The sequence below is a fragment of the Myotis davidii genome, unplaced genomic scaffold, assembly GCF_000327345.1.
Source record: "Myotis davidii unplaced genomic scaffold, ASM32734v1 scaffold695, whole genome shotgun sequence".
NCBI classification, from domain to species: domain Eukaryota; kingdom Metazoa; phylum Chordata; class Mammalia; order Chiroptera; family Vespertilionidae; genus Myotis; species Myotis davidii.
This window is the reverse complement of record NW_006286476.1, coordinates 707,187-722,776: the sequence shown is the minus strand read 5'-3', so window position 1 is coordinate 722,776 and position 15,590 is coordinate 707,187. Positions and strand designations below refer to the sequence as shown.

At 39.9% G+C, this 15,590-nt stretch overlaps 1 protein-coding gene across 1 annotated transcript in view; it reads right to left on the bottom strand.

Annotated features, from left to right (window-relative positions):
• The window catches only part of LOC102759840 (cGMP-dependent protein kinase 1), a 134,567-nt gene that overhangs the window by 15,961 nt on the left and 103,016 nt on the right, over positions 1-15,590 (bottom strand). Inside the window, exons 3-4 of the mRNA XM_015560155.1 lie at positions 5,476-5,615; positions 4,510-4,599 (exon numbers count right to left, since the gene is read on the bottom strand). Of these exons, the coding sequence (XP_015415641.1) occupies positions 4,510-4,599; positions 5,476-5,579 (194 nt within the window). The 5' untranslated portion in view covers positions 5,580-5,615. The remainder of the gene's footprint in view (positions 1-4,509; positions 4,600-5,475; positions 5,616-15,590) is intronic.

Below are 15,590 nucleotides of genomic sequence, written 5' to 3'. Positions count from 1 at the left end.
GAGGCGTTAGGCCTGGGTCAGGGAGGAGCCAGCCAGAGATAGTTGATGGTGGGGAGCATGGGGAGGGTCAGGCCCAGGCCTAACACCTCAACCAGAGGCTTTAGGTTTGGGCCGGGGAGGAGCCAGCCAGCGATCATTGAGCCAGCGATCATTGATGGTGGCCCAGGCCTAACACCTCAGCCTGAGGCTTTAAGCTTGGGCCAAGGAGGAGCCAGCCAGCGATCATTGATGGTGGCAGCGGTGGGGAGCTGGGGGTGACCCGGCCCAGGGCTAATAACTCACCAGAGGCTTTAGTCCTCAAAGGGAGGCCAGACTGTGGCTTAGGCCCACTCCCCAAGGGGAGCAGGGAGCAGGTAGTAGGACATCCCCTAGGGCTCCCAGTATGTGATAGGGGGCAAGCTGGGCTGAGAGACCCCCCACCCCGCCAGTGCACAAATTTTTGTGCACCGGGCCTCTAGTAATATATAATAGCCATTAAAATTGAGCACCAAAAAATCTCTTCTTTAGCCACTATCTTAATATAGGAAAATTGACTGATACAGAACAGGTCTAAAGTCATTGGATGGGGAGTTTACAACACCAATTATCACTGTTCTTGAGTATTTGCTGCTTCTTGCTACTAGGGCTAACTAACTCCCACAAGTCAGCTTTGAAGAGTCTAATGCTAATGTCTGTTCTTTTTACTTTTCCTATGCTTCTCCCAAATGTATGAAGAAATTCCCTTTTATTGCCTGCCAGTCAAAACTCTCCCTGTTTTTTCATCAGGAAGTGAAATGACCACAAATCATTTCAGCCTTCAGTTCTTGGTGGCCCTGTTTATTGTTTCATGATTTCTCTTCCACTGAGGCATTTGGAATTTGGGAGGCTTCTAGAAGGCTGGTTTCCATCCGTTGAATAGATCTATATTGAGAATCTCCCATGTAGAAATACATTTGTAACTGATTTTAAAAATCAAATGAAAACCTTGTCTCAAATATGTTTCCATGCTATATGACAAATCAACAATATATGGACACAAAATATGTATCAGCAGCATGGTTTCATCACTAAATGTTGATGTAGGCAATTTGAGAATTTTAAAATACTCCTTTAGAAAGCAGTCACAAAGCATTATATTAGGGTGAAACAACATGAAAAATTGCTATTGGAATTGGAAATGACAATGTAAATTTGAGCTAAAACCGAAATGACAACTTGTTTTATCAACACTTAGAAAGTGGCTTAAAGAAATAAATCACTGCCTCATAGCTTGTTGAAATGATACATTATGCTTTGACTTGTGTCATTTTAATTAAAACAAGTAAGGAGTAGGTTCTTATACCTTTTAGAGAATGGGTTGCTATTTTAGCTAGGTGGCAGTATATAACAACGATTTTACTGAGAGAATTAGATGGTTATGTATACATATTGATAGAGACATATTAAAATTTAATCATAATGTGCAATCTACCTGTCATAAACTGAATCTAGAAATGGCTGAATATAACAAAGACAAAGCATCTTTTGCCCAAAGGTAAATTCCCTCCTTTCATTGACTGGTAACAGCATCTAATGAGTGTATAAACATGAAGTGTTTCACAACCTGTGCAGGTTTCCTGCCAATTTAAAGTTTTGGGGGTGGGAGTAAATTCTTATAAAAATAGACTCACTTCCTTGAAGTACTTTCAACTGGTACCATCTATTATTAGATCATTTGAGATGGAATATAAATAATCACTCTCCATGGGGCTTCCGGTCAAGAGAGGGAGTAGAGAAATGTGCTCACCTCTTCCCATGACCACAGCAATACTACAACTAAATTATAGAACCACCTGAAGTCTAGCTGAACACAAGCCCTGTAACTAAGGGTATAAAGAGGAAGCCGTGACAAGGCCGGGAGTGGCAGGTATAAGGGAAGAGCAGGTCCCATACCCAGATGTGACAGTGAAGAATCAAGGGGGACATCTTGGCTGTAGAGGTCCCCTCTGAGGAGGTATGGACCCAGCCCCATACCCAGCTCCCTGCCCAGGACACCAGTGTCAGCAAGAGGCGTCCCCATTACATAAGGCGATGAAAACTAGTGGTGATTGCATTCTGAGCGAGACTGAGGACTGCTGGAGTCCCAGGCATTCCTCTTTAGGGGCTGAGCATGGATGTGCTCACTCACAAACTCATTAGTTTTGGGCTACAGTACAGAGGCAGCAGCCCAAATAGTGACAGGCACAAACGGGTAGGAACTGTGTTAACTGGTTCCAGGGTGAGGGCTGGAGGAGCAAGGGTTGGGGCAGCTATCTCTGGAGACTGAAGCGCTGGTAGGCACAGGCAAGTGCCAAATCTGCATTAACCTGGATTATATCATTCTCCTCACCGTGAGAGTCTGCCACACCCAACTCACTTGTCCGACTGAACCTCTTCCAGCGGCTCCCCCACACAAGGGGCCTGTTCCAACTCAGGCTGCAGATTTTCCTAAAACCTCCCAAAGGTCCACAAACCCCGACAAGCAGCAGCCAAACTCTGTGCCCTTTATTTCTTGGTAAGTGCTCTCAAACCTGGCACAGGAGGTGACCAGTCTCACTTTGCATTTTAACTCCCGTCAGGTGGCTCCAAGCCTGGTGTTAGCTGCGGCCACTGTGGGCCGAGAGCACAGCTTCAACTCAGTGGCCATGAACCCAGCACAATAGATGGTTGGCCTCTGCCCACACTGTGGTGCCCACCACAGGGTGGTAAGCCTGGTACTAGTGGCAACCAGCCTCGGTTCACAGCATAGCTTTCCCCAGGCGCCTCCAAGACGAGCACCAGCAGCAACCAAGCATAGATCACTCTGCAGCTTCCACTGGGTGGCCTCAGGCTGGGCACAAGCAGCAGCTGACTTTGGCCTGCACTGGAGAACCTCCAGAACCCCTACCCCTGGAGGCCAGCTTCAGAACACACCAGGGCTCCACCTCACCAGCTCCACAAATGACAAACCCAGAGTGTAGACCAGGCTGGCACCGGAGCCTCCCTCAGACACATCTTGCTCCACGGGGTCAGGTCCTGCACAACAGCCTGTCCTCTGCAGTAATGGCCGGTCCTCACAGCCAGCCTGAGGATCAATCCCCCAGTGATACACCAATCACAATCAAAACCACTACAATAGGAGGGGGCCAACACCATAGCTTTAAATCCTCTTGGACCTCAATCCTCACTGCCAACAGGATATATTCTCTTGTATGCTTATTTACCTTACGTTAGATACCATCATACAATTGGGAATGAGACTTTAAATCAGTATCTTGCAAAGAACCACTTGTTCTATTCTGGGATATCTACAAAGTAACAAGTTGTCAAAAAATAAGATGGCATTCTGGGAACGTCAAGGCTATGGTTTCAGAAAGAGTGGGAGAGATAAGACTATAACAAAGAGAAAAAAGATGTCTAAAGCTGAATGTTGAAAGGAACAAGCATGAGTTTTAAATGTTATTAGATCATAAATAGAAAATGATCAAACAATCATTTATAGGAAAAAAATTGTGGTCTTCCTTTTAAATAAACATTTAGGGTTGGCAATAAACTCCTGAGACATTTTATAGTATATATTTTTAAAGGAGATTGTTTGCTAATTATGCAAATATGAGATGGAAAATTAATTTTGCATAATTAAAAGGAACAAATAAGCACCAACTAGACCAACTTTACTTTCCCTGAAAGGACAAAAAGAAGTAACTCTAGATTAGATTGTGTACATGAAATACTGCTTATCAATGGATTGATTTTCTTTTTCCTAAGACCAGCTAAGGCCTGAAAGGGATGGCTGGAAACTTTTATTAATTTTGAAACCAAGGAGTAATGTAAAGTTAGAGGAAAAAGTTACTTTGGCAAAAATTTCCAGTGTCAGGAAAGATAGACTGCCCATCTGGAGAAGGAATGGAGCAAAAAACTGATAGTGAATCCAGGTTGCAACTCAGGATGCAACTGTGCAGTTTCTCTTTCTCCTCATGTTACAAGCAATGAGTTAAGTTCTAGGTACATAGTTGTCTGATACATACAACTTTCTTTATATATACCTCACTAGGTGCCATTCTTTTTTAAAATATATCTTTATTGATTTCAGAGAGGAAGGGAGAGAGAAAGATAGAAACATCAATGATAAGAGAGAATCATTGATCGCTGCCTCCTGCAGGACCCCTACTGGGGATCAATTTGGCAACCCAGGCACTTGCCCTTGACCGGAATTGAACCTGGGACCCTTCAGTCCGCAGGCGGACAATCTATCCACTGAGCCAAACCGGCTAGGGTGAGTAGGTGCCATTCTCATTGTGGTCGTGGTCTAATCATATATTATTAGTTATAAATCTGAAACAGTGAATTTCATATTTATAGTAAATTATATGTGCGTGGTAGATTGTGCTCCATATTTACATTACCTTTTGAAAGATAAGCACATGTAAAATGTAAATATGACTTTTATACTTCATAACAATTGACTCTTTTTAGACCATCATAGTCGACTACATTGCCAAAGACATGACAGAAATTTCTTAAAGCTCCTACCTATCCCTGAGAATGGTCCACAGCTCTCCACCTAGGCAAGCTTCCATCAACATATACAAATATTTGCTGTCCTTAAATGTTCTGTATAGTCTGTGAATTGCAAACAAGAAAACAAAGGTTACAAACATTATTGCCTTTCAAAAGCATGTACATGTTTTGAGTGCCATGATTACAGTCTTATTCTTGCTTTGCCAACCTTGAAATTTTATTAAAAAGATGAGAGAGATCTGAATTTGCAAATAAGGAACAGGAGGTAATGGCTCCTGACTAAGACGCACACACTGTCGGGGGCTAGTCTCTCCTCTGAAATGTATGAATCCCCGTCATTATGGACACAGAGGCCTTCTCGGTATTCCTCTAACTTACAATCTGGTTGATGTTTCAAGCATGAACTCTTGAGCAATATTTAGTGGTTATAAATATGCAGTGAACATAGCTGTAAAGTAGGTTATCTTTTACAAATATAACGTATGAAATTTGTGTGCTGTTCCCTTAATATATTCATGTTGTAATCTGTTTTCAGCAAATGCCACAGGGAAATTAATTAGAAAAGCTTCTGCATTTAAAGAAACTCCCCATTATTCTCTTATTAGTGCTTTGGTTGAGTAGTCATTGCATTTTTAGAAAATATTTAAAATGCTCAAATACTTAAAGATAAAATAGTCTGATATTTTGTCTTTTGAGCACCAGAACTCTATGCAGAGTTTTGGAGTAACAGAGAGGATAAAAAAGAAATGTTACACACTCTGATTTTCCCTTTGGGAAAAGCATGTTCTTTTCCCAGAATCTGATTCTCTTGGGGGGGGGGGAGGGGAGAGAGTCAACTTTTTTGCAAAATCTTTCTTAAAATCAGATTAAAATGATTCTGTGTGAATGAAATGTGTGGTGGTGCGTGTGAGTGGCAGGGGTTTTGCGGTTGATTTGCACTTGGAGTTGGGACTGTAGTCCCGGGGGCAGCATCCTCACCTCACTATGAAGTCGGAGTGAGCCCCCTGCATGATCTGCTTCTCGGAGCGGATGTGCTCCTGCTGTCTCGTGTCCACAATGTGGCGTTTCTTGAGAATCTTCATTGCAAAGGTTTTGGATTCTTCACTTTTCAACTGGACCTTAAAGAAAGGCGGAAGGAAGTCAGAAAATGACTATAGTGTTAATGCACAGAGTTCATCCTCAATCCCAAATTAACAGGTGCATGGAGCACTGAAGTGACACCCCAACCACCACCCGAATCACACAATAAATCCTTGCTGGAGCTGTGTTTAACATCCAGGCTCACAACTATTGTCCAGTCTCATCGCACTAGGTCAGATGAATTTTAATTTCACTGGATTCCCAAAGAATTTTGTGCCCACTTGAACTAGAAGGGAAATATACTTGACTCTCATTTCATTTAATATGCTTGAGTATACTTGATAGTTTTTCTGCTTCAATCAAAACAGTAGAAATCTACCTTCTCCAATTTTACTGTGAGTGTGGCAAAGGTAGGATCATATGGGCCTTTATGTTCTGTCTCTTTAGTCCTGTCCAAAAACACTTCTCAAGTTGTAAAAGTATCTACTTCTATTCTTTTTTAACCTCCCAGTTTGCCCTTTATTCCAGTTGCAAAAAGGAGAAGAAAAGTGTAGCAAGATGTTTTTTAAGAGATTAAAAAATAATTTTTTTCAAACATAAGCTTTATTTTCCCCCCCAAGATGGCCTTTTCTCAAGGATTTAGTAATAGAAAGGAAATAAATTCTGGTATCTAGAGATAAGTTAGACCTATTACATATTTTGGAGCAGAGGAAAGGAATGATTTAGCGCTATCATTTTAATAACAATAGAATACGGTTATTGATTTCAAAACCTTTTGAGAACGTGCTCCACAACAATATTTCTACCTTACTGGCAATGATGGGCTCCTGAAAAGAGGCTGTACTCTGAACATTAGTAATTCTAATCATATGTTCAATATCCTGGGTCTAAAGGAATTCTTTTATAATTTCACATCTGATTTCTGATGTGCTATGGAATTGTGCACCTGAAACCTGGATAATTTTGTTAACCAGAATCACCCCAGTAAATTCAATAAAAATGATTACAGCTAATTAGATTTTTACAGCTTTCCTATTGGGGCACATCTAGGGAAATTGATTAAAAAATATTTCAAGATATATTGAAAACTCTTTTTCTTCTCAGATACGCAGGATAGCTTTAATCCTCTTGGACCCCAATCCTTACTCCTCAGGTGTACTAACTGGGAGACCTAAGCTGTGCCTTGATGTCCCAAAGCCTCCCTGCCTCCTTTGCAGCCCCACATGGCTCCCTGGGGCTCTGGAGTCCTCAGGCAGGCTGGTGATCTGTGTTTATTGTTTTACATAAAAATTTAACAAGGTGACTTGTAATGAAAATGCGAGATAGTAGAAGTAATCACTTAATAGCAATTTTAAAGTGTTATCATCTAGGGCTCTCCCTCAACAGAATCCTCAAGATAATGCCAAACAGCCCCCATTACTCGGTAATAATGAAAGCCTTGAGGAAATAACATGACAAGCTCTATCTTATTTTCAGCTGAAATATCACAGTCCCCTCTTTCGTCGTGAATTGTTTAGGCTTCATCTGCAGGGATAGCAAAGTTCTTAAGAGCCTTCTTCAAATGCACATGTACAAATCGAATTAATGTGGCAAGTTCCTTAGGAGAGAATATGAGGGCACTTCAAATAACTGGGCCGCAGTTTGCTGTCAGCATTACTGAATCTGTATGACAGGCTAGAGGCGGAGAATGGATAATTGAAACTGCCTTAAGCCAAAGACACTCTACTCCATCTGTGAAACTCTTTAAAAGGACCGATTAGTGTGAGACAAATGAATTCCCTTGTAGTACATAGTAGAGCACAAAATGTGAAAACCTGCTTCTAAAAGAAATCTGGACAGATAGGAACAATGGCATGAAAAATGAGCTGTGTTACTCAGATTTAGAGAAGAAACAAAATTATATTCCTCTTTTAGAGTCTTAGTTAAATGACTGACTACTCTTGTGTACTTCCACATCGAGTATAAAAATATTCTCTTTAGTTATAACACATTTTCAGTGTGCACTGGGTGGGAGAAAAGAACTCAGCCTTTAGGGTCACAGGTCTGGACTTCAATCCTGACTTCAATTAAGACCTTTCTGTCTCTTACAGAGTTATTGTGACCTTATATTAGAAAGTGCCCCTAAATGGGCATTCATTGATGATCTCTCTTCTCTATAAAACAAAGCCAGATCAAGTCACAACTCCTTTGCTCAAAACCCTCCAGTGGCTTCCCATCTCACTCGTGGCAAAGACAAAACTGTCACAAAGGCCTACAAGGTCCTACACCACCTGGACCCCTGTTACTCACGAGCCTCATTTCTCTGTCAGTCACAACGGCCACCTTGCTGTTCCTTGAGTAGACCAAGCAAGCTTTTGGGGCAGCTCTTGGTCCAGGCTATTGGCTTGTGCTATTCTTCTGCCTGAATAGTCTTCACAGACATCCCCAAGAGTCGGCCTCTCAGTTCCCTGAGTTCTTTGCTCAAATGTTTCCTAATCAGAGAGTCTCTCTTCACATAAGTCTACATAAAAGTGGAACCACCCACTTCTCCCTTTAGTGTTCTCTATAGCTCTCATCACAAGCTAATGCACTCAATCATTTGGTTGGTTACTTATTTAGTATTTTTCTCCTCTCACAAGTGTAAAAGCAACCTGAGATTGATGATTCTTTTTGTTTACTGTGCCTGACAGAGAGTAAATGCTCATGAAATATTTGTTGACTAAGCGAATCAAAGAAAGCATGAAATAAGCCAAGATTATCTATCACTGGCAAAGCCATCACAGCATCTAGGCGCCACACTTAACAGGAGAAAAACCAGGGAAGCTACGATGACAAGCATGTAATATTTGGTATCTTTCTTCTTTCCAAAAGTACCCTCAGTTATGCATAAAAGGGAAGAAAAGATTTAATGCCCAACAGGAAATATACATGACAAAAGATTTATATGATTAGCCCTGAATTTTCCATTTCTATAAGATGTTTTAACTTTGTCTTCCTTGAATGACTAACATGTGATATTCTCAATTATAAGTACTACTAGATTTAATACAATCATATCTAGGATAGTGTCCACTTGACTGCCGACTAGCTCCTGGGTTAGCTCTTGGGACTATGGCCATCTCTTTAGACTCTTTTTCTAGCCTTCACAACTCTCTAGTCCTCTTTAATTAATAAATTCTATAATTCCAAGTATATTTATCATTTCTTATAATAACCAGCGTATTGCTGTTTTAACTACACCCATATGTTTATTTCACTCTAGCCAGGATATTAGGTTAAAATTTTTACCTACTTTGCTATTTCCTGAACAGTTTTGAACTTTATATTGGGAAGAATTTAGGGACATAGGTGAAGTCATCAGGAGGAAGTCAGAGAGAAAGAGGGAAAAACCTTCATTAACCATAAACTGCTGGGCACGTCCGTAAACATTATTTCATTTAGTCCGAACGTCAACTTTCAACAGCAGAAGGAAGGTTTTGTTGTGTTTTTACAAATGCTTCATAATCAATAACAACAGCCGCTAATGTTTGCAATGATCTTATTTAGGTGTCACGAGCAGTATAAGTTTTCTTACTTAATCTTCCTGGCACCTCTTTGAAGATACAGTTATCATCTCATTTTTCAGAGGAGCAAATTAAGGATCACCAGAAAGGATAATATATGGCCCCAGGCCACAAAGCGATCAAGGGGCAGAACTGGATCTTTTTGGCCCAAGCAATTTCCATTATGTGCTGCTGCCCATCAGCTGAGTAAAGCATAGTGATTGATGCTGTACAAAGGAGAGTTTAATGGAATTGGCTAACTCATAGACTCTGTGGGAAAAGCTGAATCATGTATCATTACCTTTAAGCTTCACTCATGCTAGACATGTAGTTTGAGAAACCAGCCAAAACCTCGCTTTCATTTTCCTAGGCACTTACAGAGACCTCACTATGTTATCAGAGACCTGGGCACTTTGGTGCTTGAATCCTGCAAGGAGAAGCTCAGGGTGGTTGGAGGGAGTAGGGGAGAGAGAAGAGAACGATAACAGATGATTGGTGGCAGATGGCTGCTGCCAATGGAAAGTAGGTAGAAGCTACAGAGATCTTTGGGAGTCAGTCTTATTGGTTGCCAATTCAGTAAATATGAATTACAGTTTACAGAAACCTACAGCCTATCTACTAAGGCTTTCTGTTTCATCTTTGCTTGAGTGCAGGCAGCCCTAGAATCAGAACCACTGTTTGCACTTGCAAAGCCCTCACTAGCTCCTTAGAGCATAGCACTTAGTCAGAATGTCTACTTCCATTTTAAACTAGAATGCCACAGACTCACAGAATCCCAGCACCTTCAGGGGAAGTCAGAGCACCGAGGACCACTAGTGGGAGCTAACTCAGCAAAGTTGGTCTGTTATGCAGAAGCTGATTCTCTGAAGAAAGTCCAAGGAACATGTTCATGACAAATCTTCCCCTGATAAACTGACAGCTGCCTCAAGATCACTGAAGAATGCTCAACTCTCAGGTGAGCTATGCCAAATTGCTGGAGTGTGCTTCTCTCCACTCTGGTTATAGTTCTTAATCAGATCCACCGAATTAGGCAAAGGGCTCACAATAAAACTCTCACAACCAAGTAAACCAGTAAACTAACTCTCAAATTTTCTACTCATGTATAAGCTCTAGGCTGTTTTGTCTGCATCATTTCCCAATATTCCTCTATTGCCAGACCACTCTGTTCAGTCTTATTAGATACTGCCCTTAAACTCCACGTTCAGAAAAACATCACTGGTCAGTTCTGTAGCAGCAACAATGCTGAAGCAAGGTATAAAGTAGCCATAAAATTCAAGAGGAAAGAAAGGCCTGAAGCTGCTATACATTAAACCCATGGATCCACATTGAACTAGATTTACAATTATACATGTAGAAATTAAAAACATTTAGTGTAAAACAAGGTTTTAGCATAAGAAAATATGAACCAGAAAGGGCTAATCTTTAGAGATAGAAAATAAGTTAGTAGTTGCCTGAAGTGGGGGTGGGAATGGAAAGTATTTGCAAATAGGCCCAGGAATTATTATAGGAGAGAGAAATGTTCTAAAACTGGACTGTGGTGATGGTTGAACAATTTTATGGTATGTAAATTACACCTCAACAAAGCTTTTAAAGAATTTTAAAAAGAAAAATGCCAGAAAATATGTATACTGAGATTTTTCTAATTCGAGTTTTCATAGATTTTTTTAATTTAAACTCTAAAGAATTAAATGTCCAAAAAGCCTTTCCTTCTATGCTTATCTTTACCCCTTCAATAAAAGTTTCTTAATCAAGAGTATATTTCATTTTTACACTAGTTTCTATGAACTAATATTTTTATTAAAAAATTATCTTATTACTTATTTACTTGCTATTAATTCAAATTTCTAAATAAAAGAAAGGTTTTCATTTCCTAAAAAGAGTGGGATTATGGGTTGATTTAAGCAAAATGTACATAATTACTACAAAATTCTTTTAAATTATCTAGTCAAAGTAATAGGTATTTACTGAGCAAGGCCTTATAGTATTTTAATAATGTACATCCTACAATCATATGCAAGTTTATGTAATCTTCTTGATCCTCATATTCCTCACTTATAAAATAGAAATAAAACCACCTTATGTTATATACACAGATCTTACACAGTGTAAGATCAAACCAGATAGTGTATGTGAAAATAGTTTGAAAATTTAAAAGTGTTACACTGGAGCTCTAGCCGGTTTGGCTCAGTGGATGGAACTTTGGCCAGTGGACTGATAGGTCCTTTCAATTTTAGTCAAGGGCACGTGCACGAGGTGCTGGCTCAATTCCCAGCAGGGGGCATGCAGGAGGCAGCCGATCAATGATTCTCTCTCATCATTGATGTTTTTCTCTCTCTCTCCCTCTCACTTCCTCTCTAAAATCAGTTAAAAATATATATATATTTTAAAAAGTGCTACACAAGAATTATCTTATTACTATAACATCTAAGATATGGGGAATGCTAATTAAAAAGATACTTGTAAAATAATATTTACAATGTCTGAATGAAGAAAAAGGTATAGGAAAAAAATCTGTCTAAATTTAAGGAAGTTATAATTTCACAGAGAATGAAAAAGGAATGTTATTACTATGACTCAAATAATTCTTTGGATATGACATTGTCAGGAAGACCTGACTTACTAAACTCATGAAAGAAAGTGAATTTTTTAAAGTGCACAGAAAGCTTCTATTCTATAAATTAGTCTTGAATTTTATTCCTCAACATTCCTTAACAAAAAAAAAATGTTATTTCATATATGATAATTACTTTTCTCTGGGTACTATAAATTTTAGGCGAGCATAACTATAATCTTAGGAAGACTCCTGTTTTTTTTTTTAAATTCTTTATTGTTTAAAGTATTACATGAGTCTCCTTTTTTTCCCCGTTGACCTCCCCCTGCCACCCCCTCCCCTTACCCTCCTACTGTCTGTGTCCATTGGTTTTGCTCATATGCATGCATACAAATCCTTTGGTTGATCTCTTACCCCATTTTCAATCAGTTGTTAAAATTTCTCTTCTCACTAGCTGTCCAAAATTTTATCTCTGCACTGCACAACACCATCACACATTTTCTTTTCCTCTATCTGGCCCACATCTCCTGATCTCACAGCTCAGTGTTCATGCTAAATACTATGTGGTTTATGTCAATGGCAAAGGGGGGTAATAACATGAGGAACAGAGTATGTCTTAGAGATAAATTAGATGTATACATTTGATAAGCTACCCTGAAACATACAGAATGAACTTTTCTATATTTATTTCCAGAAAGCAAAGTCATTTTATTTAAAAGCACATGGCTATTTTCAACATTACTAACAAGGGGACTGTTTTTCCTTCTCATGGAAGGGATCTCTCTAAAAGCATTTATGTAAAGTTTTCAGGGATGTGGACTACATCTTGGCACAAAGTAAACTGCCCTATTCAGAAGAGAAATTATGATGTTTATCTCTGGGATCAGCGCCACCTAAAAATAGCCTGTCTAGTCACCTTACAGTGGATTCTTTTATTTCATGGATGGAAGTTTAGAGCTGAATCTGTGTTTATGTGCTTTCATCACTTGATCTAATACCCCAAGTGCCTGATACTTTAAAGTCTAATCTCCTTTAAGAATATAATACAGTTATACTCTGTGAATTGCTATCTAATAATATTTCTCACTGCTCCCCCACACAGCTTCTACTCTAGTCAGGCCACCTGCTTTGGCCTCCTGTGAAAACACGTGGCCTTCTGTGTTGTAAACTTTGCCTGGAATGGCCTCTCCCCATCTGTTTACTTAAATCCTAACCTATTCTCTAAACCTGGCTTGAGTCCTGCGTCTTCTCAGGGCCCTCTCTATTCTATCAACTCCAAATACTCTCTCTTTTTTTTGAAATACTGAAAATCTATCTGCATAATTTAGAATTTACTATAATACTAATGAGTTTCATTTGCTATTTTTCATATATGTTGATTCTATCTTCTTACTTAAGAGAAGACAGACATCCCTTGAGGGCAGGAATCATAGCTGATGTTCTATATCACACAAGATATATTTAGGGAATTTCTTAATAATGAAATGTTGCTGAATATGATGTGCCCTTAAATTCACTTGGGTTTAAAAAATCAAATTTATGTCATTGAAACCAAATCGGCAACTATGACCAAGTGTTAACTTTTGGATGAAGTGTTTTATCACCAGCTACTGAAGCCTTGGGAAGACAGGTCTAGTGACTCCTGGATTTACATCGATCTTTCTAGAATAACATGAAGGTTTGGAGGAGGAATTAATTGTGTTACTTAACTGTAGGACACTGATTTCAAACACTTTTAATGAAAAGTCTTCATTTTAAAAGTTAGCTGGTATATAAAATGGGTATAACAGCAAAAGTTGTGTAAGAAAGTGACTTTTATTTGGCATCCTCGTGTAGTTAAATTTTTAAAACTATCATTGTACAAAGAATATAGTCTACTGTAACAAGATGAATTGAGGCATATCGTACTTTATTAGCCTATGTCAAGGTAGAGATTGACTTTCCTACCTGTGGTTGCAGCTTAGAAACTGTACCGTGGTTAGATGTTTTCGGAGTCCCATTGTATTGGGACTGCACCTATTCTGTTCAATGACCACTTATTGGATTAGATTTTCATCGGCTATCTAAATAATGTATTTCTTTTAGCAATCAGTACTGTTCATCACAGTTAATCATGTGTGTCAGTTTTAATTCTTTTGAAGAGTAAACATAAAATGAGGAGGGCCTATTTGTAATAAACCCAGTGGGGTACACCTAGACAAAGGCAGTGTTACATTGAGACAAACTTTGTGTTTTCAACCACTGTGGAGTCCTTATTCACTTCGGGCACAGAGGACCCAGGGCCTTAGGGCAGCAGGAAAGGCTATGTTACATTGAGCAGAGGACCCAAGGCCTTACGACAGCAGGGTTTCCCCCAGGCACCCTCACAGAGGACCCAAGGCCTTAGGGCAGCAGGGTTTCCCCCAGGCACCCTCACAGAGGACCCAAGGCCTTAGGGCAGCAGGGTTTCCCCCAGGCACCTCTGCAGCCAAAATCACCGTGGAAAACCAATAGCAAGGCTGCCTGGTGCTCCCTGAGCTATTCTATTTCACTGCCGTGTGGCTTGGCAGTAAGAAGCTCTTGAAATGTTTTTGTCTTACGTGGGGTTTCCCTTTGGAGTTAAGCTGCCTGCTTTTCATGATCATAAAATAAAACTCTGTTGACTGAGCAAAGGGTTTAACACTTAATTTCTTGCTTAATCATCTCTCGGGTTCCATATATTTTTTTTCCCCAATTGGTTTACATAGCTCTCCAGGCCTGCTTGCCTGTGATGGACCGTTTCCAGAAAGTTGGCAAAAATACCACGGGAGTGGAGCGGACCCTGTTAAATAAATGTGATTGCCTGAGGGTGGCAGGCTTCTTGCAACCTGCACATTGCCCCCTCCTGGGCAATCTAACCCTAGGACTGCGGCCCAGAAGGAATGAGAGTTTTCAGAGGGCTGTGGGGAAACTGGATATGATTCAGTAGTTTGCACCCGAAAATGATTTCTCATTGAGAGGTTAAGATGTGGGGCTTTACAATTTAGGAGAGAAATGGACAGATAAGAGCAGACTATTTCAGGTACACAAAGGTTCAGTGTGAGGAAAATTGAAAACTGCTTCCCATCTCCACTCATGACAGATCAGAAAGAAAGGAGCTTTAGTGGTTGGGGGAATTTCATATAAGCTATCACCGAAGGTCATTCTTTCTTATGTTGGAGAAATGCTTATAGTCAGGGCTTAGCCTGGAAATGGGAGAAAAAAAGAGCATACATATTCCCTTCCCTTCCCTTTCTATGGCAATAGATGGAAATAATAAAGATAGCTGTCATTGGCATATTTTAATATTGATAATTACTATAGGAACATTGGCAATACATACTGACCTATGACGTGTGAGGTACCATTTGGGGGGCTTTAATTCATATTCTCTTTGCAATCTTGTGGGATACATACCTATGTAACCCTCATTCTAGAGATGAGGAAACTAAGACTCAGAAGGTTTAAGTAAATGACACAGCTGAATCCAGAAGTCTCCATCCAGTGCTCTAGCTTTTAAGCACCACATTACTATCTGATTTTTTTTTCTTTTTTTTTTTTTTTGCTCCACAGACATTTTACAACCAATAGGAGCAGCAAAAGATTCAGGGAAGGAAAAGCCTCTGAATGTTTGACAGAAGCAAAGATGAGTAGCACAATTATAGTATTTAATTCTAGGTTCATGTCTAATGCAGGTTCTTGAATTCTAGAAGAGTTTTTTAAACAGAGGTGTACATGTGACAGTGAAGTAACATTTACTTCTGTGGTGGCTGTCGGAGGTAAGGATCTAAATCATTTTAGAAGCCAGATAATAGGAAAAGCTTTTCATTAAAAAATCAGTTCAGCCAGCATGGCTCGTGGACTTATGAACCAGGAGGTCATGGTTTGATTCCTGGTCAGGGCACAAGCCTGGGTTGAGGGCTCAATCCCCAGTAGGGGGCATG